Source organism: Psammomys obesus, unplaced genomic scaffold (assembly GCF_907164565.1).
Source record: "Psammomys obesus unplaced genomic scaffold, mPsaObe1.curated_primary_1811, whole genome shotgun sequence".
Classification (NCBI taxonomy): Eukaryota; Metazoa; Chordata; class Mammalia; order Rodentia; family Muridae; genus Psammomys; species Psammomys obesus.
Window position 1 is genome coordinate 5,844,476 of NW_026596120.1, and position 22,474 is coordinate 5,866,949.

Genomic DNA, 22,474 nt, shown 5'->3' on the forward strand with positions numbered 1-22,474 from the left:
GAGAAATGAAGGAGAGAACCACTGTCCAGGGCTGGGCATTCTCTTTGGGGATCTGAGTTCACTGTTGTTTGGGGTGGAGTGATCTCATTAAAGAAGCCTGCTAGCAGTGCCCTGCCTCACCCTCTTGGCATAGTGCTGCTGTACAAACTCAGATTTGCTGTGCGCCTCAGAGCTCATCTTATTATTGGTTACGTTTTGATTCTTTTCTTTTTACTTAGGTTTTAAAAGTGATTTAAGATTAACAATTTAGAAAAAAAATTGTCAGATAAAATTTGAAGACTCCAACCCCCCCCCCCCCATTTTTCTAGACAGAGTTTCTTTGTGTACCAGCCTAGGATGTCCTGGAACTAACTCTGTAGACTAGGCTGGCCTCAAGATACACCTGTCTCTGCCTCCCAAGTGCTGAGATTAAAGGTGTGTACCTGGCTTGAGTGAACTCTTCTTAATGAATTAGTTTATTTTAATTTTGTGCGTGTGGGTATTTTGCTTGCATGTATGTCTGTGCATCAGGTACACGCTGGCTGGTTTTGGAGGCCAGGAGAGGTGGTCAAGTCTCCTGGAACTGGAGTACAGACACTTGCAAGCCACCATGTTGGTGCTTGGAAATTGCACCTGGGTCCTCTGGAAGAGCAGCAAGTTTCCCTAACTGCTGAGCCATCTCTCCAGCCCTTTGAATAAACACGTTACCAAAATGAAAATGAATGGCCAGTAGGCGTGTGAAGAAACGAATAGCATCATTAGCTACAGGAGAGATGTAAATTAAAACTGCAATGAGTACAAAATTAAAATCACACATGTGAGAATGGCAGTAGTCAAAAAGACAGACAGTAGGGATGGACAGACAGCTCTGACAGTAAAGTGCCTTCCATGCATGCATGAAGACCTGATTTTTAATCTCTAGCACACATAAAAAGCTAAGTGTGGGACAGGCCTATAATTTTCTGGCTGGGGAGGCAGAGACAGGAGGATTCCTGGGGCATGAAGCCAGCGGGTCTCAGTGAATCAATAAGCTCCAGGTTCAGTGAAAAAAAAAAAAATCTCAAAAAACAAGATAGAGAGTAACTGAGGGAGACGCCAGACATGCACACACACATGGACACTCGCCACACACACCCAGAGTGAGAGAGACAGACCGAAACTGTCTTAATTCTTTCACACTGCTGGTAGAAATGTAAAAACGTTAAAGTCACTTCAGAAAGCAGTTTCTTGTAAAGGTAAACATTTACCTCATGGCCCAGCACTGACACCCTACGGACAAGAAAAGTAAAAATATGCATTCACGAGACTTGTGAAAAGCTGGCCATAGACACATTGTTAATAATAACCCCAAATTAAATGCATTTTAGATATCAATCAACTGATGGATGGGAAAATAGCGTGTCCACTCAGTGATATATTATTCGTTCACAAAAGGAACGTGGTACACACTGATGCTGCAGCATGGATTGATCTGAAGGCACTATGTTAAGTGAAAGAAGGCAGGTGCAAAGACCTTCCATTTCATGATCCTGTGCACACCAGACATTCAGAAAAGGCAAGTCTGTGGGGTGGGAGCAGGGACTGACTACAGCTGGCACAAGAGGTTCGGGGGTGCTGATAAAAATGTTCTAGAACTGGATGGTAATTGTGCTTGCGAAACTGCATACATTTAGTAAAAGTCATTGAAACGTGCGCTCAAAACGAATGAGGTTATGGTTTGTACCTAAATGGAGTTGTTTTTTAGGTCATGAAGGGGGGTGAGGTTTCAGAAAGAAAAACTCTGGCCTGAGGACATTTGAGATATTAGGGGACATTGGAATCTTGAGTAGGGATTATGGCCTAGGGGTAGGGTGGGAATGGCAGCACCTCCAATGTCTGGCTTCCCTCCCTTGCCCCTGCCCCCCTCCCTCCCCTCTCTTCCTCCCCCCCTCCCCCACATCTGAGGACTTTGAATCTTAGGTGCTTTCGTCTTTTTGTGAATTAAAGCTGAGCTCTGCAGCTGAAGAATAAAAGTACAGATAGAACACCTAGAGAGGTGCCAGACACATTGGGCACCATTCCCCGAACCCACAGGGACCTTTGTAGCCATGACCATCAGGTGCTGCACAGGGACAGCACCGCCGAGCCTTCTCTGTCTTATTTCTCCCACCCACTGGCGTCTCTACGGTATTTCCTAAGTGTGGTGTTGTCACCGAACATTTAAGAACATCTAATTAAATGTCACACCATATGAGCAAAGTGAGTCACCCTCTGCCTTCCCTCCTCCTTGCTTGAGTCTCCTCTGGGAATTCTGACTTTTGTTTAAATGCTGTAATACTGTGCTTCTGTTTTTAGTTTCATTTACTTTTTTTTTTTTTAATTTAGATACATTTTGAAGAACTTTATAACAAAGTTAGTTAGATTTCTTCTTCACCTCCCATCCATCCCCCTTGGTTTTTGAAACAGTGTCTCACTATGTATGTAGCCCAGGCTTGCTTTGAAGTCATATTCTTTTTGCCACAGCTCTCTAAGCGCTAAGGTTACAGGCAAGGCTTTCTTTTCTTTTCTTTTTTTGAGATGGGGGCTCACTTTGTCTTCGAATGCACGAGGTTGGTTTCAAACTGGCTTCTGTCCTTCTGCTTTGGCTTCCCAAATGCTGGGATTACAAGTGTGTCCAGCACACAGTCTAAACATCCTCACACTGGCAAGCGCTTTAGAGCTATATGGGGGAAGAAATAAGGAAGAGGAAAGGGCTATGCATTCACTCATTCTCAGTCACACTGGCCTGGTTGATCCACTTCTCAGGTCTGATTCTCCAGGGTCAGGCTGGCCCCACAAACTCTTTATTGCCTAGGAGACTGGTGATGGTGGTCCCCATCATGACACCATTGCATGTAAGAATCACTGCCCTTGGAATTCAAGATGAGCCAAGGCAAAAAATGACTCCCAGCAAGATAGCGCAGGTTAAGAAGCCAAAACTGGAGGTCGGCAAGGCTGGGGCCTTTGCACCAGCACCCTAATTGCGTTCTGATGTTGTCAAAATAAGCTATTGTACCCTCTGCCTCGCTGCACGTCGCCTAAGATGAAATAACACAAGCTCCTCTTCTCCCAACTACCTTTCTGTTTCTGATGGTGCCTGTAGGACTTGCCACCTCTATTGCAACCTTAAAGAAGCTCAGCTTTCCCCTATAATGACCACAGTGAATGCAAAATAGCAATGTCTTTCTTTTGCTTTCTTTCTTTCTAACTTTCTTTTTTCTTCTTGGCAATGTGCGTATATGCACCTACCAAATTGGCATGAGTTGTTAGCGTCCAGGACAGGAGAAAGTAGCGAAAACAGGAATTAATACAATGTTCTTGCGTTACTATTCTATTAATTTTGAAATATTAGACTGAGGAGATGACTGTTTAAAAGCGCTCTCTGTGTAAGCCTGATGACTTATGTTTATATCCCCAAAGCCCAGTTAAAAACCAGAACCAGTGGTGCAGGTCTCTGTAATCCTAGCATGTTTACTACAGATGGGAAGTGGAGACAAGAAAACCTCCAGAAACTCAAGGGCTAACCTGCTTTACTCGGCGGCAAAAGTCCATCTCATATAAAGTGGAAAGGTAATGACCAACACCCAAGAGTACCCTCTGATCACCACAGCACTGTGACATGACCATGCTTGTACTCACAGATGCGCCTCTCTCTCTCTCTCTCTCTCTCCCTCACACACACAATAATAATAGCAAATTACATAGGTTATCCACAAGTCTTGAGTTCATCAGTTCCTGTGACCCTCTTCTGTAGAACTATTCCCTTAAGCACAAGATTTGTGTAATGACATACACGGTAGCAGAATGGATGTTCCCGAGGAGAAAGTGGAGAGCGTAGGCTACTGATGCCTGTGTTGAGAAGATTCAGTGACAGAGCCTCAGAAAACGCAGCAATCCTCAAGAAATGCAGTTACCACCGCTAAGGAAAACAGCTTCTATGAGAAATGTAACACTTAGCTCGACAGCACTGCTTACGTGAGGGTGATATGGGACATTTTGAATATTGATTTAGCCGGAAATTTGATGGTGCGGCAGAGGGAATTATAGGAAGTGAAAAGGTAATGATTAAAGGAGATAAATCAAGGGAAAGCAGTACAGGCTGCTTTTCCACAAAGAGGCGAGTCCTGGGAGAGAGGCACAGAGTTAAACTGGTTGTTGTAGGGAGTAGACACAGGGGTCAGGAAGACATCACGGCCTGGTCCTTCTCATGAAAGCCTGAAGTTCTGTTTGTAGGTTGTAGGCAATGGCATTAATTTTCACAGGGAAATTAGATTTTCTAACAATTGAGTTCTCTCTTGAGGCAACTTTTTGCGGCCACGGAAAGCCGTTTACTCATGGAAGAGGACACTCATATGCTCATTCATATGTATTCTGTTCTCACTATTCCATTACATGGATGTGACTCCCCCGGTCTCAGAAGGACCTTCAGTCCTGGTCAAATACCACTATCATTTTATATTCAGGGTCCACTACAGAGCTACCCAGTTAAATTCCGGATCACAAGAGAACTCTTGAAAATGGCGTTTCAGGGGGTTCCCCCCTTTCTTTATGTCACTGGATGGAAATAAGCTATACCTTATACAGGTTTGGGGGAGTTACACTTCTGATCATTTAAGAAGAAAGCACCAGGAGCTGAGTCAGAGCACAGCTGCTAAAGGGCTGCAGAGTCTGGCCCCCAAGCCAGTGTGGAAAGCCAGCCGTGGTCTCTGGGGCCTGCTGTCCCCTCAGCCCAGCCTAAGCCGAGAGTCCCAGGTCCCAGCGAGAGACTCTGTCTCAAAAAACAAGGTGGACAGCTCCTGAAGAACTCCTAAGCTCCTAAGGATGTTGCCTGGGATGACCTCAGCTTACACATGTATGAGGACCTGCATATACCACACATGTGTACACACACAAGTTTGTGCACATACAAAGAAGAAATTTCCAGAGAGTCAATGACATGGTCCTTTTGCCCTGTGACAAAAAGGATTCCACTCGTAAAAGGCTCCTCTGGCTTTTATTGCTTTTGTGCTTAAAAATAGCTATAACGTGGGCTAATTGTTTAATGTAGGGACACTTTTCTCCTCCACAAATCACCAATCGTGTTTATCTTGGCCTGGATTAACTCATTTTGACAACCTCTGGAGACCTGAAAGAATGTCCTAAAGTGACTCTTTGAAGATGCAGAGAGATCGGCTTACTTTAGAAATTGGCTTTTGCCCCTCCCTGTGAGGAAGCACAGTCCAGAAACCTTGCACACATGGACTATGCAACAAAGCGTGTAACGAGGGAGACCCGGCGGGACAGGCAGATCCACCTTAGGTGATGCCTCTCGTCTCAGCGAGGCCAGCGGTACAAAGCTGTTGCCAGGCTCTGGCTCACGTGCATTCTTGGGGTTCACTTCTTCCCTCTCTTTTGGCTGTGATAGTGCTTCCCTGGCATTTAACGAACACTGGCTGATTTGCAAGATAGATCCCAAATAGCACAGAAAAGCCCCTCCATACCTTCCCCCCAAAATGATGCTCATCTGAGATCGAATTACACAAAATGAAGATTGAAAAGTTTCCTTCATTGCTGCCTCTACCTCCCTGACCTTCTCAGCTGCCTGGTCCCGGCTGCTGTGTTTCAGTCACACAGACAGATCTCCAAGGGGAACGGCCTGGCTGTGCGCCGTGAGGCTGAGAACATGCCGAAGACCACAGTGGACGTGTGCTGACTGGTTGTCTGCCAACGGGAGAGAGGAAGCGTGGGCTCTGGAGGGGAAAGAGGGATGATAACTCCCTCTAGAGAGTGACCTGAGGGGATGTGGGTTATGGGAAGCGGTTTCCTAAGGATGTTTGGCCCAACTTTGAAATTGGGATGAGAGTCAAATGGTTGGAGATGAAGAAAGAATCTATTCCAGGAAGGGAAAACATACGTGGGTAAAGAGGAGGAAGAGGTCAATTTATTAACTCAGGTCAAGACATATCTATAGTTGCTGGGTGACCCTCACCCCCACTGTCTAGTCAGGTAAAGGGGTCATGGTAATGATGGCGTCATTTAGGAGACTAAATTTAGAGCCATTGCTGTATTCTGAAGCGTGGAGTTGAAAGTGCCCTGAAAATGCATGTGTTGATGCTTTGGTCCTCAGCCTGGGGTACCATTAGGACAGTGGTTCTCACAGGTGCATTGAGGTCTTCATCAGGGGCTAAACAACCCTTTTCACAGGGGTCACTTTAAGACCACATGAAAACACAGATCTTTACATAATAGCATAATAGCAAAATCACAGTCATGAGGTAGCAATAAAAATAATTTTATGGTTTGGGGTCACCACATGAAAAAACTATATTAAAGCGTCACAGCAATAAGAAGGTTGAAGACCACTGCATTAGGGATGGTGAAACCTTTGGAAAGTGTGGCCCGTGAGACCAAAGGGGCCTCTGATGGCTAGTGTTACGTCAACTTGACACAAGCTAGAGTCCTTTGGGGAAAAGGACCCTCAGTTGGGAAAATGCCTCCACCAGATTGGCCTGCGATGTGTGTGTGTGCTTGTGTTTTTGTTTTTTTATTAGTGATTGACGTGGGAGGGCCCAGCCCAGTGTGGGTGGAGCCTCCTCCGCGCAGGCTCTCTTCTCTTGCAGTTCCATCACCTTGGGCATTTTGTCACCGTGATGGAAAGCTGGCGAGCACTGTGAGTCCCAGTTTTCTGCAGCGTCTCATTTCTGTGACTGACCCAGACCGTCCACATCCTCTCTAACCTGAGTTGCCCTTAACCGAATATTGCTTGCCAAGTGAAATCGACATAGCTGTCGCCGGGCAAAGCTGTTCCTCCCTTGGCTGCCTTCAGAACCTGCTTTCTTTGCAAGGCACACCAAGCTGTCTGTTTATAAAGAACGAATAGACACCTAGAATAAACATGACAGCTGCATGTCGTAGAGGTGTTGGCGGAAAACTGACGCATGACACTAACCAGTTCACTAACATAACGTACCAAGTCCAAGCAGCAACCAGTGACCTCACACAGCCCGCAGTTCTCCCTGATCACAGAGGGGCTGAGGGGCTCTCTGGGGGGCGGTCCTCAGACACTAACTCCTTCCCTGCATAGCAAAGTCTTCTCCTATGACCTCCTGTTTCCTCTATTGAATCCTTTTCTTAAAGCCAAAATAGAACTTCAAAAGGATTATGCAGAATTTTTGATATGACACTTCTACAGACATACTAATGGCCCAGACCTCTTCACATGACCTTAGTCTACCTGCAAAGGAGGCTGGGAAATGTGGACATCCTGTGTGTCTGGGAAGGGGGGGATGAGCTTTGGAAGCCTCCCTTCAGTCTACCACTGCCAGGTCACAGAAAGCACAGCAAGGTGCAAACCGTTGTCTCTTCCTGCTCTTAAGACTAACAACGATTTTATCTGTACCTTTAAGTGGGTTTACATTTTCATATAATTGTATGAAAATATGTATGCATATATGTATAGGTTGGTATATGATGCCTGAAGGGCTTGGGTAGTCCTCTGTGAAGAAGTAATCCTTGAGCTGAGATCTAAAATAAAGTGAATCAGACATAGACTATCAGGAGAAAACACTGGGGAGCCATCGAGCCCTGAGGTAGGAGCCGTCTTTGGAGTGTCCCCAAAGGAGCCCTTTGGAGTAAAGGGCCCTGGCCTGCATGGAGGCCAGACTTTATGATCGTCGGGGCTGTATGATGCGGCCTCTTGAATTCCCTGTGCCTCAGTTTCCATCATCCTGGGCATCAGCTTCATGGAGCCAGTGGGAATGGTTGTAATAACATATGTTTTTAGAAATACAACATATGTGTTTAGAAATAGGCCTGACACCTGGAGTCCAGGTTTGTTATGGTTCCAGATGCAGCAGGAAAGTTTTGGGGTGATTTCCAACAGGGGAGTATGACTGGGTCTCTAGAGACCCCCCAGTGGATGGGTTTCCTCCCTCCTAGACAGGAAAGGAGTTTAACTTTCTTGGTGAAATTTCCAGGGACAAAAAGGAAGTGTTCACACAATTACAAGTTATTTCTAGTCAGTAAAAAAATGTGTTTTATTCCCTAAATATGGACAAGATTTCCCTTAAATATAGTATCGAAATACACACAGGCTACGTATGAACAAGATCGTGTAGGGCTTCTCACTTATTCCCATCTTCAAAGATAGCCAAATACTCACGCAGACTTTTAATGTCAATTTCCTCTGGACTACATATGGGATGCATGCGCCGGGTAACAGTGGGCCGCTCTCTCTTCTGAGTGCTAGAGCCTGAAGTACCATGTCTGTCTGTAAAAAAGAGTAATCCTAGAAGGTGGAAATGATGGCCTTTTAAAAAAGACAGCGTGCTGCAGAAACAGATCTTTTCTCTCCGAGGAACGAGTGGTGGGGCGGGGCAAGAGGGCTGCAGACTGGAAACAAGACTGTTTCTACAGACGTGTCCTCCACATCGAGGCTGCCCGCCGATTTGCATTTTGCTCAGCCTTACCTGAAAATGCAAACCACCAGCTTAGACTGCGCTTCCCCTGTCTGCTGGCAAGAGCCTTGCCATCAGTGACTCGGCAAGCGTGCCTCTGACAATGAGGACATCCCAGGGGCCGTGGGTGAGCTGAGGTCATTCATTGCTGCTGCCGTTGGCACTGGCCCACACACGGCTGCTGATTGGGAAAAGCAAGGACATGGGATTGTTTCTCCTCCAGGCAGATAATGAATCCCCTAGCCAATATCATCTGGCAAAACAACAGCTTCATCCAATTGCCACCCAAACAAATAATTGTCAAGTGCCTGCATCATCGTCTGTGATACAGTGTTTAAAGAGGATTTGAAATTAGAAGTCTCTGAAGCGCAATGCTTTGCTTTTGTGAGAATCCTTAAACACTAGGTTGTGTTTTCTATTAGGTTCTTAGATCATATCTCTGGAGTTTCTGATACTTGCATAATTAATGCAAGTCTTTAACAATTAGAATGCAACCAGAGTGCTGCAGTGCCTGAGGCTTAGCTGGTAGCGGGTTTGCTTTGTGAACATACGGCCCCGGGTTCAGTTCCTAGTATGTTATAAATCGTAGCCTGGCGGCACATTTCCACAGCATGTGGAAAGCGGAAGCAGGAGGATCAGAACTTCACATCATCCAATGTTACATAAAAAGTTCCAAGCCAGCCCTCTTGGGATTTTCCCACTGCACTGTCCCCTGTGGAAATGACACTGAATACATTGTTATACCGTAGTCAAACAAAACGTGCTCTGGGGAAAGCAGATTAGTGCTAGGGTATCTCTGGCCTTTAATTCTGAGGCTCTCAGTTAAGATGAATATAGAACCACTCAGCTTAGGCTTCTAGGTATGTATGCCCACCACTGACCTTTGCCATGTCAGGAGTTCATTGTTACAGAAGAAAATCCTGACAGTGGACACATGTGGTTGAAGGGATAAAACAGGTGTTCTGAAATTTAGGACTGAGTAACTTGAGTGAAGAAAAGTAAAAGACACGTGAGCTGTCTGAAGACTAGCCATCCCACCAAATGCTTTTGTAGACATTTCTCTTTCCTACTCATAGGACAAAGATGGAAGCATCATAATAATTGCATGGGAAATTATGATGAAGAAAAATATGATAAGGGGAAAGATTACTTTATTCATTGCTGAGCACAGTAATTCAGGGTCACTTGGCAAACACACTTTTCACCTGGGGACAACAAATAAAAATGTCTTAAATTTTAGTGATTTAAAGCAGAAATAAAGAAACAACTATCCAATTAACCTGATATAGATTTTGGACCATATTTTTTTCTGGCCTCAACTGAACTATCTGAAAATTGACTATACAATTGCCAAATAAGCCCTTAACTTTGAACCTCACTGTTGGCATACTTTTTAAAAACTCTTTTATTTAGATTTCTTTTATCTTTTTCTCCCTACTCTGTCCCAATCCCTTCCAACACTCCAACCCCAGGTAGGAGACAGAAAGGGTTAGTGGGAGAGTGGGCATAGTCCCCTTAGCTGCTTCCTGCTGGTTAGGGTCTTCGGGTTCCTTGGAGCCAGTCCAATCCTCAGTTCAGGAGATCTCCAACTTCTTGTCTCACAACAGCAACCAGGAGCAGCAAGGGGGAAGCAGGAGCAGCCTTGTTCTTTCTCAGAGCCTCCACACTCTGTGGGATCTGACATTGATTCTCTCTCCAGAGTCCTCAGGTTCAAACTATTCATTTATGAGTGTGTGTTGCTGGGATTGAGCCCATCACTTCCCACACACTAGGCAAGGGTGTACTGAGGCACATCCCCGGCCTGGTATTTTACTTCAATCTGCTGTTTTTAGTGCTGTCAGGCCACAGATGCGGGTTTGGTCATTTCTTTGTTTTGTTTTCTGAGACAGGGTTTTTCCTGTGTAGTGTTGGCTGTCCTGGACTCACTTTGTAGACCAGGCTGGCCTCCAACTCACAGAGATCCACCTGCCTCTGCCTCCCCGAGTGCTGGGATCACGGGCGTGTGCCACCATGCCTGCCTCAGATGCTGCTTCTTTTGCACAGTTTTTCTTCTTCTTCTTCTTTTTTCTTGACAGGTCCCTGAGGGCAAAGTGGTCGTTCTGAATTTTCGATTCATAGATCTTGAGAACGACAACCTGTGTCGCTACGACTTTGTGGACGTGTACAACGGCCATGCCAATGGCCAGCGCATCGGGCGCTTCTGTGGCACGTTCCGGCCTGGATCGCTTGTAGCCAGTGGCAACAAGATGATGGTACAGATGATTTCTGACGCCAACACCGCTGGAAGTGGCTTCATGGCAACGTTCTCCGCCGCTGCACCAGACGGAAAAGGTACCCGTTTTCACACAGGGACGGTGACAATAGTGATGACGGGTCAGGGAGATTTATAACCTATTGTGTGTCGGGCACCGTTCCTGGCACTTTATATGAATTTTTCTCCCTCAAAGCATAACAGCGGTTCTTAAAGAGCCAAGGAATGCCAACACACCATCCAGAGATCGTTTTTAAAAGTCAGCCCTCTTTAGGAAAGCCTGTATGTGTTCTTGTAAAGAGTCAAATATAGAGACTTGTGGGGTAGAAATGCAAAGCCTGCACGTATCTTCACGGGCGTACAATCCACTGCTCCACCTCACCCTCCGGAAAGGCGTGACCAGTGGCTTCTACGGCTTCTCTCCATATTTGCTCACACACATGTCCTTTTACAACAGCTCTTTGAAACCTAGGTAACGTTACATATTATTCCATACCTTTCTTTCTCTTGTTACCTAACCCCGCATCTTGGGATGTTTTCATGTCAGTTCATAGGAACTCTGCTAGACGAGATGGTCGCTGTGCTTCAGGGACCTATGTGCCTCCAACCCCCCTCTCCCCTCCAGTGCTGAGCTTATGAGCACACACTACCATGCCTGGCACTTTTCACCTGGGTTCTGGGGCATTTTGAGGCACCGGGCTAATGCCTCAGACCTGTGAACTTGCATTGTTTCAACAAACCAAGCAATCTCCAAAACTTATTATATATGTGTGTATAGACACACAATTTTGTGTACATATATCTTCTATCTACAATTCTGAACACATGGGAATTTTTTTTTTTTTTTGTCCAAAAAGAGGAAAACGATGGTTCTTTTTTGTCCGAAAAGAGACAAGCTGTGCATCTGAGTCCGCTCCTCCTTCTCTCGTGTGCAATGTCAGGCTATTAATTTCTGCCACCTGGGCGTGGTGATAACGTGCCTACAATCACAGCACAAGGAGGTGGAGACAGGAGGACCAAATTCGGACTCAGCTACATCGTGCATTCACAACCAGCCTGTGCTACATAAGACCAGCTCAAAAACAAACTAAATATATGTGTAGAACAGGCTGTGTGATTTTTTTTTTTCAAAGAGAAAACTGAAGAGCCCCTAGCGTTGCCTTGATTTGATACCCCTCACATTCTCATTCCTGCCCTCCTGGTGCTACTGTGACCCACGTTAGGATATAAAGCTGTGTGTTTTTCCTCTTCAATAACTTCAGGGGACCGGTACTGTGGAGGACGTCTTGAAAAACCTTCCGGCTCCTTTAAAACTCCCAACTGGCCAGACCGAGATTACCCTGTGGGAGTTACTTGTGTGTGGCACATCATAGCCCCGAAGAACCAGGTGAGACTCCAGAAAATGGGACCAAAGAGGTGTGAGCCTCTGCCTCGGGGGCTCGAGAGTTAAGGATACAGGAGAGGAAAGCCCAGCTGGACATGAGCACTTATTCTCATGTAGATCCGAGTTAAAGTTGTCCCTGGCACTGTTTGACTTGCAAAATCGTGGATTTGATTTTTTTTTCTATTATGTAATTATAACTTTCAAAACAGTTTTGAAAATACAGATTGTAAGCAAATTCCAGGGGACGGTGTAGGCCTGTGGCAGATGGAAAGCATGAGGCTGCGTGCGTCAGTGCCTGGCTGTGTAGGGATTGGAGGCCCTCAAACACACTCACGTACCAGCATCCCCTTTGCTCGGTCAGTTCACGTCATCCGAGCCATGACTCGCTCCAGCAAAGCCACCAAGCAGCTACAGAGCCTTCCAGGAACCCTCTTTCTGGTGACAAGTGGCCAGGATTGGGGTTGTTTGGAACAAAATGCGTGCAAGTCCCTTATCTGTTACTCAGTGGTTCTCGACCTTCCTAACCCCGAGACCCTTTAATACTGTTCCTCATGCTGTGGTGACCCCCGACCATAAAATTATTTCACCGCCGCTTCATAAGTGGAATTGTGCTACCATTAAGAGTTGTGATGTAAGTATCTGCTAGACAACCCAAAGGGGTCACGACCCACAGGTTGAGAGCTGATGCTCTAAAACACGCTGAAATCTAGTTTTCTAGCATTTATTAATATGTGGTTATATAGATTTCTGCCCTTTCTGGGAACCACATACTAATTGTAGGAAAGAATTTGGTGCAGGAATAGATGAATCTTGCTGTGGGAGATTCCAAAAATAAATTTGCAAAATTTTTTTTTTTTTCAAACACTACTGACTTTAGTACAAGCACTGTCTGCTGGGCATCACAGTACTGCTTTTTAAATTATTTTATTTTTTAATTTTCTGTGTATGAGCATCTTGTCTGCATGTATGTTTGTGAACCATCTGTGTACCTGGTGCCTGTGGAGGCCAGAAGAGGGCATCTTATTCGTTGGAACAGGAGTTACAGATGATTGTGAACCATCATGTGGGTGCTGGGAATTGAACCCCGGTCCTCTGGAAGAGCAGTCAGTGCTCCTACCCACTGAGCCAGCTCTACAGTCCCACAATACTTGCCACACACTTGTTTTTCACATCAGTTATGATCCAGACAAATATACCATGTAAGTCACGGAGGTGAACACACATGAACATATAAATGCATACGTCCACACTGTGATCATATCTCAAAACTCAGTCTTGTTTTGAAGGCTAGAAGTGTAGCCACTTAGTTAATAATGGGAGGCTACATGTCTGTTGAGGAGATTACATTTATAGCAATATCCAAAAGTACATTCTTGAAATACTTAAGATCATTATGTAATTCTTGAAATTGTGTTGATCACTCGTCTGTGACATTGTCAACACAGCTGACCGAGTAATGTCAGTGTATCTGCTTCCAACGGGCAGCCCTGCATTTTCCCTTGTGGTTCCTCCCTCCACTATTTGGAGTTTGAGCTGTTTCTCTGGTTTGTTCCACTTCACTCGGTTGAATTTTTCACCAGCATTGGAGTATGTGGAACCCACTGGGAGTTCTGTCTAAAAAGGAAAAACGGCAGGAAAATTAAACCTAAGAAATCCTGTACAAGTCTGTGGAATGTTCTTCAAAAGCACTGCCTCTGCATTTTATCACAGCCTTCTCCTTTCTCCTCTTACTTCTTTTAATCTCATCCCCAAAAGTTTTTATGTAACTAATTTTTAGGGCAGGAAAGTTCAGCCAATTTTTAAATGGAAAGTATTTTATTAGTTGCTGGTGAAAAGTCAGTGGCTCCCCAAAGGAGATGCTTTTAACATAGTTTATTTTATTTTAACAAGCAAATTTTAGCATGAGTAAGGCAGTACTTTCCCATCACGAATGCCAGCTTTTTAAAGGTAAACATCTACACGTATGGTCCTTACGAGCCAATCAAAATTGGCCACTGTGTCCAAGTGCGGGACCTTTGTCCTGTGTCCAGCTGCAGGGCTACCTTTGGTCAGATGAACGTGCAGGAGTCTTCTTGAGCTATTGGGAATGAAGGCCCTTTATTTAACTGGAACTCATTTCCACACTCTTCCCTGAATTAGGAGACAGGGTTCCCGGCCACCTATTGCCCAGCCAGATTGGGTAGCAGCTGAATGCCAGCCGTGTGAACAACCCAGAGAGATGTCCTCAGAGTCACACACTGGAGATGCTCTTAAAGGAACTGCTTGTAAGGGAAACAACTGATTGTTTAGGAAACTAAAATGTGCTATTCGTGTAAGTGATTTAGGACACTTGGTAATAGATCAATCCATCGACCAAAAGTGCAAGAAAATCTTTACTACTCACACTTTGGGCATCAGGGCTTCTATGCAACCTCTTCAGAACTCAGCCACGCCTCCATGAGCCTGTGCTTGGGGCCTGCGCATTGCACACTTCAGCAACTCTGATCAGGTCCCACCTCCCTAAAACTCTCATCCCCAGACTGACTCCTTTTCATGCAGTAAGCATGTTCATCCCCCCTGAAAAGGAGAAATCTAATCATCTCATGAGCACACACACCCGTGACTACCCGTGACTACTCATGACTACACCCCATGCACACATATACCACACTCAGATGTAATTAATATGGGGGAATTATCTTAGATAACAATTTTGATTTCTGTTCATTCTTTTTCAGGGAAGAATGGACTAGTATGCAAGTCCCTTTATCACCCCAACACACACCCAGTTATCCAGACAGAACCCCCCTCTTTTTCCTTTTTCTCTCCAGCTTTAGTGAGGTGTAGTTGGCAAATAAAATCGTACGTACCTACAGGACACAGTGACGGTTTCACGATGCTTATATGATGAAATATTACAGTTGAACCAATTAGCATGTCTTTCGCTTAGCATAGTTATACTTTTGTGTTCATACACCCTGACAACGTGTACAATCTGTGCTCTCAGCAATTTTCAAATGTACATTACTGTCCTCCCCAGTTGCCATGTTACAGTATAATAGATCTGCAGTACCAGTTTCAGGGGGAGTTATTTGGGTCATTGACACTTCCGTGCTGTGCTTTTCCCAAAGCTCATAGAGTTAAAGTTTGAGAAGTTTGATGTTGAGAGAGATAACTACTGCCGCTATGACTACGTGGCCGTGTTCAATGGTGGGGAAGTCAACGACGCCAAAAGAATCGGAAAGTACTGCGGCGACAGTCCGCCTGCGTAAGTAGCACCTGCTGTGTCATTAATATTTTAATAACTCTAAACCCATGTCTGAGTTAGGGTTTCAAGAGCAAGATGGTGAGGAAAGTGTTTATTCGGCTTACACTCCCAGATCACTGGAGGAAGTCAGGACAGGAACTCAAGCAGGGCAGGAACCTGGAGGCAGGAGCTGACACAGAGGCCATGGAGGGGGGCAGCTTACTGGCTTGCTTCACACGGTTTGCTCAGCCAGCCTTCTTATAGAACCCAGGACCCAGGGGTGGCACCACCCACAATGGGCTGGGTCCTCCCCATTGGTCACTAATTGAGAAAATGCTTTACAGCTGGATCTCAAGGAGGCATTTCCTCAGCTGAGGCTCTTCCTCTCTGATGACTCTAGCTTGTGTCAAGTTGACACACAAAACTAGCCAGTACAACTTACGCCCTACTAAATTCCCTAATTAGCTTTGCTTTCTGGAAAACGCTACATTGTTGTTTGTTGACAAAGCTTTGGGCCCCATGATAGTGGAGCCCTGTCCACCAGTTGCAGTATAAACACAGCCACCCAAACACTGAGTCCAGGAGCCAAGTGGACAAAGAGGCAAGGCTAGTGCCCCAGGACAGATACTTTGCCTGAGTCACAGACCTGCCAACAGGAGCTCAAGCATGGAGAAGAATGGGAACTTTCAAGAAAAAAGGAGAAAGCCAGGGGCCAGAACGTTCCAGACAAGGAAACCTGGAAGCTTATGACAAATCCAGATGTTTTCTTTGGTAGACGTCTGCTTGAGACATGGCTTTTCCCATTGCTGCCCAAGTTAGCACGGTTGGGAGGCACTGCGTCCCGCAAATAGAGAAAACGTCTCCTTGTCATCCAAAATAGATGCAGGAAGAAGAACGAGCCACAGAAATCGTTCAAGATATTTGACCAGTAGAGTTTTTTTCCCTTCCCTTTGAAGCAGAAGAAACAAGTCTGATCCAGGCCCCCCGCCCCCCCAAAAAAAAGAAGAAGAAAGAAAGAAAGCAATAGCCGAATGAAAGACTTAAAGCTGGGGTAAGGAGGGCTGCAGGGGCTGATGATCCAGGCCAGAGATTTCGTTAGTATCACAGTTCCTTACGACCCCCCAAATGGGGAAGCAGAACAAGGTCAGTAAAGTGCATCAGACAGCACAATACTAAGAATAGCTCGAGTTCTCCTTTACCAAGGTGCATTCTGGGACAGCAAACAAAACATTTCACATCCCAATGTCTGAACATTTGACCACGTACATACAGAAGTGGCAGTGGGGAATGTCAAGGGCAAGTTCCCAGACTAGCCCCACCCCATGCCCCTCTCACCCCAGGCTGCAGCTGGCCTTGCTTGGCATGACCCTGGTGAGGTGAGGGGCAAAATGCCCACATCTCATCACAACGGCCAACGGGAAATCACCAGTCCAGTCCAGTCCAGCCCCCACACAAGTCAGCATGGTTTTCCTCTGGTGTTCTTATAAGCACCTGAGAAACGGGTGTTTCAACTTTACATAGATCTTTCTAGAAAAAATAACAAGAGTTGTTCAACAGCTTATTTTTTTATTTGTCTCTTTGTGTGTGCGTGTGTATGGGCACACATGCCTTACCATAGCTGTGGAGGTCAGAGGACAACTTGCAAATACGGGTAGGTCCTCTCCTTCCACCATGTGGGATCTGGGGTTCAAACCCAGCTCATCATTCTTGGTAGCAAGTTTCTTTACCTGCTGACCATATTTTTAAAACATTTTTAAAGCTACAAACATATTAAATGCCCCCCAAAATAAATTTTTAGAACTTGTGTGCTAGGTGTCAATATGGAAAAGTATAAAATCCGACTAGAAGATAATTTTAAAACACTTAAATGATGGGAAATGCTCATGACGGGAAAGACTCACCGCTGGACATCGATGATGAAACTGGATTCGTATTAGATCTGTCAGCTATGTTCTAAAATGTAAATTGACTGGCAAGACTGTGGGTGCTGGGGACAACACTGAGTCCTAAAGGAAAGCATGGAGAGAGGACTCGCCTACCCGTGGGTAGGAGACTGCCTCAGGGAGTTGTGGGTTAAGACTGAGATTTTACCAGAAAGAAAGGAAAGCAGAGTGTGAAGAAAAGCCAGGAGCTTATCCACGAGTGTCTACAGATAGTGCGCGCTACAGAGACCCTTGTGCCAGCAGGGAAGGAAGACCCAACTGAAAGCGGGTAGGGGGCAGAGTCCACTTATTCATAAAGCAAAATGAGCTTACATGTCTATAATCACGCCAGGATCAACAACAGATGGAACGAGACTGTAAGGAGAAATTTGAAAGGAGGATTTTTGTATACCCCAAAGATGAGAAAAGGGAAGACACACCAAAGAGATGAATTTGTAACATTTATTTGACAATGTCCTATGTACTAAATGTCCAATGTACTAAAGGAAACTCACGGAAAGACAACTCCATAGGGGGGAAAATGGGCAAAAAATAAACCATGAGAAGGAATTTCTGTAAGAAGAAATCTCTATGATGAGCAAGGTTTTGAAAAGATGTGATTTGGTCAACCCACACAGAAAATCAGGTTGGGACTACACAGTAAAATTAAACATGACCTTGTAGTCAATGACCTGGCACATAGATACAGTCTGCCCTCCTCATGTGCCAACTGAAGACCCTTTGCCCAGGAGCACCACAGCATAGGCAAGAATTTTCTTGGCAGTATTATTTGTGGTGGGGGAAACTAAACTTCCCAATGTTTGTGAACAAGGGAATGGTTGATCATGTTCCCAGACTCATTATAATATCAACACGACAGCAAAGAATGTCTTAGCTATAAGATACTGAAAAAGGAAAACACCAGGCTTTCATCAGAGGAAGGGTTTGGAGAGAACGGCTACTGAAGGAAGGAAGGTTGGGGAGAGGCAGAGGGGAGGGTGGCCTCGTTATGCTGCTTCTGACACCTGGACATTGAGCTGGAACCTGGAGAGAAATAAGGCTGAAGAATGTGTTGAGCTCTACATCCTGTGGAGTTCGGACCCTTCCCCCCCCCCCCCGCCACGTGTGCACTGAGACATGGGATGATGTGCCCAGTGGTTCTGGGTTCCACATCTGGACAGGATGAACAGGAAGGCTGTTGTTGTGGCCTTGGTAAAGCCAACAAGGCAGAGAAGAAAATCTTTGTTATGAAAGAATCCTTCCTTGAGTAAATCACTCTCCCGGCTGGAGAGGTGGTTTTAGTTGATAGATGTGCTCCTTCCTCAAGTGTGAGGACGTGAGTTGGAACCTCAGAGCCCCCATAAACAGAAAACCTAGTCACCGTGGCCCATGCTTGCAGTTCAGCATGAGTGAGGTGAGAGGCAGAGACAGGCCGCCAGGAAGCTCGCCGGCCCAGACACACAGTAACACAAAGAAATGTCACTGCAGCATGTTACATCGGAGGCTTTTCAGAGATAGAGAAGACAATTTAGATCAAGAAATATTTAGGAGATCAAAATAGCAGTCAAGGTGGCTGGCTGGCAGTAGCGAGCAGAGACTGCGGAGGTTAAAGCTGGAGGCAGCTACCTCTATTGGCTCACGGCCTCCCCAGCCGGCCTTTTGATCAATTTCTGGGTGCGATTCCGTCTCCCCTTCCTAGTCATTCATAACATCAACTCGCAGATGCAGCACCTGGCCTTCCCCGCACTGTGAGTCTGTTGTGTTTCCTCAAAGTGCCACAATTAAAATCTACTTCTGTTACTAAAATTCTCATCTTTGAAAAAAAAAAAAAAAGAATTTCTGATATAACGTTGCCCAGTTATATACAAGTCAGGGCGTGGTCACAAGAATGACAAGCACCTTTATAGAAGTCCAGCCTGACTGGATTTCCCTTGCTGCCTATAGAAAGCACTTGTTGCAGTTTTATCATTTAAACAAGATTAGCATGTTTTGTTGGCAAGAATTGTGTATAGGGAAGTTTTAAAATTGTGTGTAGGTGATTTAAAATACATCTGTTGAAAGCTTGAATCTCTGAAGCATCATTTCCACGATTCCAGTTGCCTCGATGACAGGAAATATAGACGTAGGTCATGAGGCTCCTGCTTCTGTTGGTCCCACACTTTGTTAAAAAGGTTGCTCCTCAAGACAGAAGACATTCTGTTCTCCCAGCTGGTTTGCTCAAGTATGGATCTGCCTGTTCACAGCAGGTGGAACAGAAGCTGCTCATTAGGGGCCGATGAGAGGCCCACGTGCTTTGATAGAGGGATGCCCCAGAAGAGGAGTTTCAGCAAATCACTAATTCAATGAAATAGCTCGTTTAATCTTTTTCTGCTTATGAATTGTTTTTTTTTTTTTAAACCAAAGAGCATTCTTACCATTTTTAAAAAAACAATAGCAGCTCAAGTGAAATGGACACTTCCTGCAGTTATACGCTAAGAATCAGCGGCCTTTGAGGTTTGGTTAGTGTCCCTCTAGCCCTGTAGTCCCAGCTAACCATCAAGTTCCTAACGGCGCTTTGACTCCCTGTCAGTAGTCAAGTTCCTAACGGCGCTTTGACTCCCTGTCAGTAGTCACCTGCTCTCTTCCCTCACCAGCCGCTTCCCTGGTGGAGACTATAAATAGAAATGGGGCCATTGCAGGCATCAGACCTTCCACTAAACACCAAAACGTGCTGTCTCTGAGCCCTCTTTGTCATCAGATCTGACCCTCAAATTCTCTGTCGCCAGCAGCTGACGTCAATTACAGACTTAGTTCAGAGTCAAAAGTCAGGCAAAGCCTCAGGGGCTTGTGGGAAACAGCCTCGACGTCAGTGTTCACACTGGTCCCAGTGTCTTCCACTGTCACCAGAGTCCCTGGGCCCTAGGTTCAAATCCTGACTCCTACATGCCAACCACAGGATTGTGGGAAGATCACTGAGTTCTAGGTGTAGTTGCCCCTTGCGTAAAAAGAGACGATAGTAGGGTCCTTGTGAAGATGGGGTGTTAGGGCTTTCTTTTCTTTCTTTCTTTTTTTTTTTATTTCAAGTGTTTTGAATTTTTGGTTTTCAACAAGTTGCTAATCTACCATCAAAAATGAATTGAGAGCTAGACTTGAAATTTTCAGAGAGGCTTCACGTAAACTTTAAACATGTTTCTCTCCTAGGCCAATCGTGTCCGAGAGAAACGAACTCCTCATTCAGTTTTTGTCAGACTTAAGTTTGACAGCAGATGGATTCATTGGACACTACAAATTCAGGCCAAAAAAAATTCCCACAACCACAGCCACGCCCGTCACCACCACAGTCCCCGTAACTACAGGTAAGTTCTGGTGTTTGGAAGTTGGCACAAATCCATTAGAATTCTGAAAAGAACTCTCTTGAGGTAGACAAAATAAGGAGGTGCATGAAAAAGAAGTAAGGAGATGAGAACTTGTGAGAGAGAGTAATGAGATTTCATGGATTTAAAGAAAAAAAAAAAAGGCAGGTAAGTATACTTACCTAGTTTGCATTAGCCACGGGAGAAAACAGTGGCCACCTCAAAATCACAAGGAAGCTGATTGTAACACAAACACTAGCTTTAGAAACCCAGTTGTCCTCTGGCATCTGCACATATACCTATCCATAATACATTTAAAAATGTGAACTCACTATTTTAACTCTCATACAACAAACAATGTAGTTACACCACAGTGCTGTTGGATTCTAGAGCATTCCTCCTGTTAAACTGTAATTTGAAGACTGCTGTCCTGGTCGCCTTTCTTCCCCCCCACCCCTCTTTTCTATCTTCTTATAGTTTTCATTTTATTACATAAAACTGTAGTTTAGGTTAATGTTTGATACCTTGATATCTGCCAGTTTTTTAACATCAGTTATTTTCCATCTGTGAAAATATCATATAAAATATGTATTTTTTTTTCAATTGGAGTAAGTCAAGCGAAAACATTCACTGGTTACGGAAGCTGGAGACGGTCCTGCGCCATGATCTAAGAATCCGTGGAGTCACTGGTATTTGGTCTCTCTGTCCCACCTGTTCCACCCTCTGGGAATTCAGGACTCGGGTTAAAAACTCAGAGTCAGGGCGAGGGTTAAGCTGGCGGGTGACAGCATGGGCTTCGATGCCTGCTGTTTTCTTATCCTGCTCTGACAGGGTTGTTCAGAACAGCAGCATGCTCTGGAAGTTCTGGTTCTCCACAAATCAGCCACCGTGTGGCCTGGCTGGCTGCACAATGCCTCCTGTCACTGTCCACTGTCCCCAGGCGTTCTTTTTTTTTTTTTTTTAATTTATTTAACTTCACCTTATGTGCATTAGTGTGAAGGTGTCACAGACAGTTGTGAGCTGCCATGTGGGTGCTGGGAATTGAGTCCTTTGGAAGGATGGACGATGCTCTTAGCCCCTGAGCCATCTCTCCAGCCCCCCAGACCAGGTGTTCTTATTTTTCCCAGTGAACTATCTGGACAGATCCATGGTGCTAGTGGCTTTCTGGCTTTCAGCTCCAGTTTCTCTAAACTTTCTCTAAAACTGCAAATGTGGGTTGCAACTCACTCCCAAACATTTTGTGACACTTAAATGAAAGCATATCACACTCTTCTGTCACACCCTTTTGCTCCAAGCCTGTCTTCTCCTTGTTTGCACAAGCATGTCCCCAACACCGATAGACATTCTTGTAGTTGCCTTCGCCTCCCTTTATCTTACCTCACTGCTTGCGTCTCCCAACCCAGCACAGGCCACATCATCCTTTCATTAAATTCATCATTTGTAGGTATGTGATCCAATATGGCGGCCCTGGCGAGTGACTGGAATATAAGTAGTCATGCAGTAACTAATGTGGCTGGTGGTTACCATTCTTGAGAGCCCAGAACTCCAAACTCCTTTATACACTATATAAAAGCCTTCAGCTGGCCTCCCCTCCAGCCTCCATAGCTTTGTCTTCAAGCTTCACCTCTCTCCACATGTCCTGAGTGCTCTGGCTTTCCAGACCTAAGCGTCACGGGGTGAAGCTATTGAGGGTTTTGAGTAAAGATCAAGGTGAGGTTCGTTGGCTGCAGAGGTCAGCCTGGCCCTTTGAAGTCAACAGATGGTAAGGATCAAGACAGTGAGCATGCTTTTTGGTTGTTTAGCTGAACTATGGTAGGACATAGCCCAGACATGAGCGGAGGACAGTGGCAGGTCCTGGTGGCTAACTGAAAATGATAGATAGATAGATAGATAGATAGATAGATAGATAGATAGATAGATAGATAGA

The 22,474-nt window shown here is 45.2% G+C and overlaps 1 protein-coding gene across 1 annotated transcript in view; it reads left to right on the forward strand.

The window, feature by feature from the left end:
- The window catches only part of Pcolce2 (procollagen C-endopeptidase enhancer 2), a 67,096-nt gene that overhangs the window by 37,654 nt on the left and 6,968 nt on the right, over positions 1-22,474 (forward strand). The window contains exons 8-12 of the mRNA XM_055629499.1: positions 4,010-4,055; positions 10,508-10,763; positions 11,946-12,070; positions 15,178-15,314; positions 20,396-20,550. Coding sequence (XP_055485474.1) covers positions 4,010-4,055; positions 10,508-10,763; positions 11,946-12,070; positions 15,178-15,314; positions 20,396-20,550 — 719 coding nt within the window. The remainder of the gene's footprint in view (positions 1-4,009; positions 4,056-10,507; positions 10,764-11,945; positions 12,071-15,177; positions 15,315-20,395; positions 20,551-22,474) is intronic.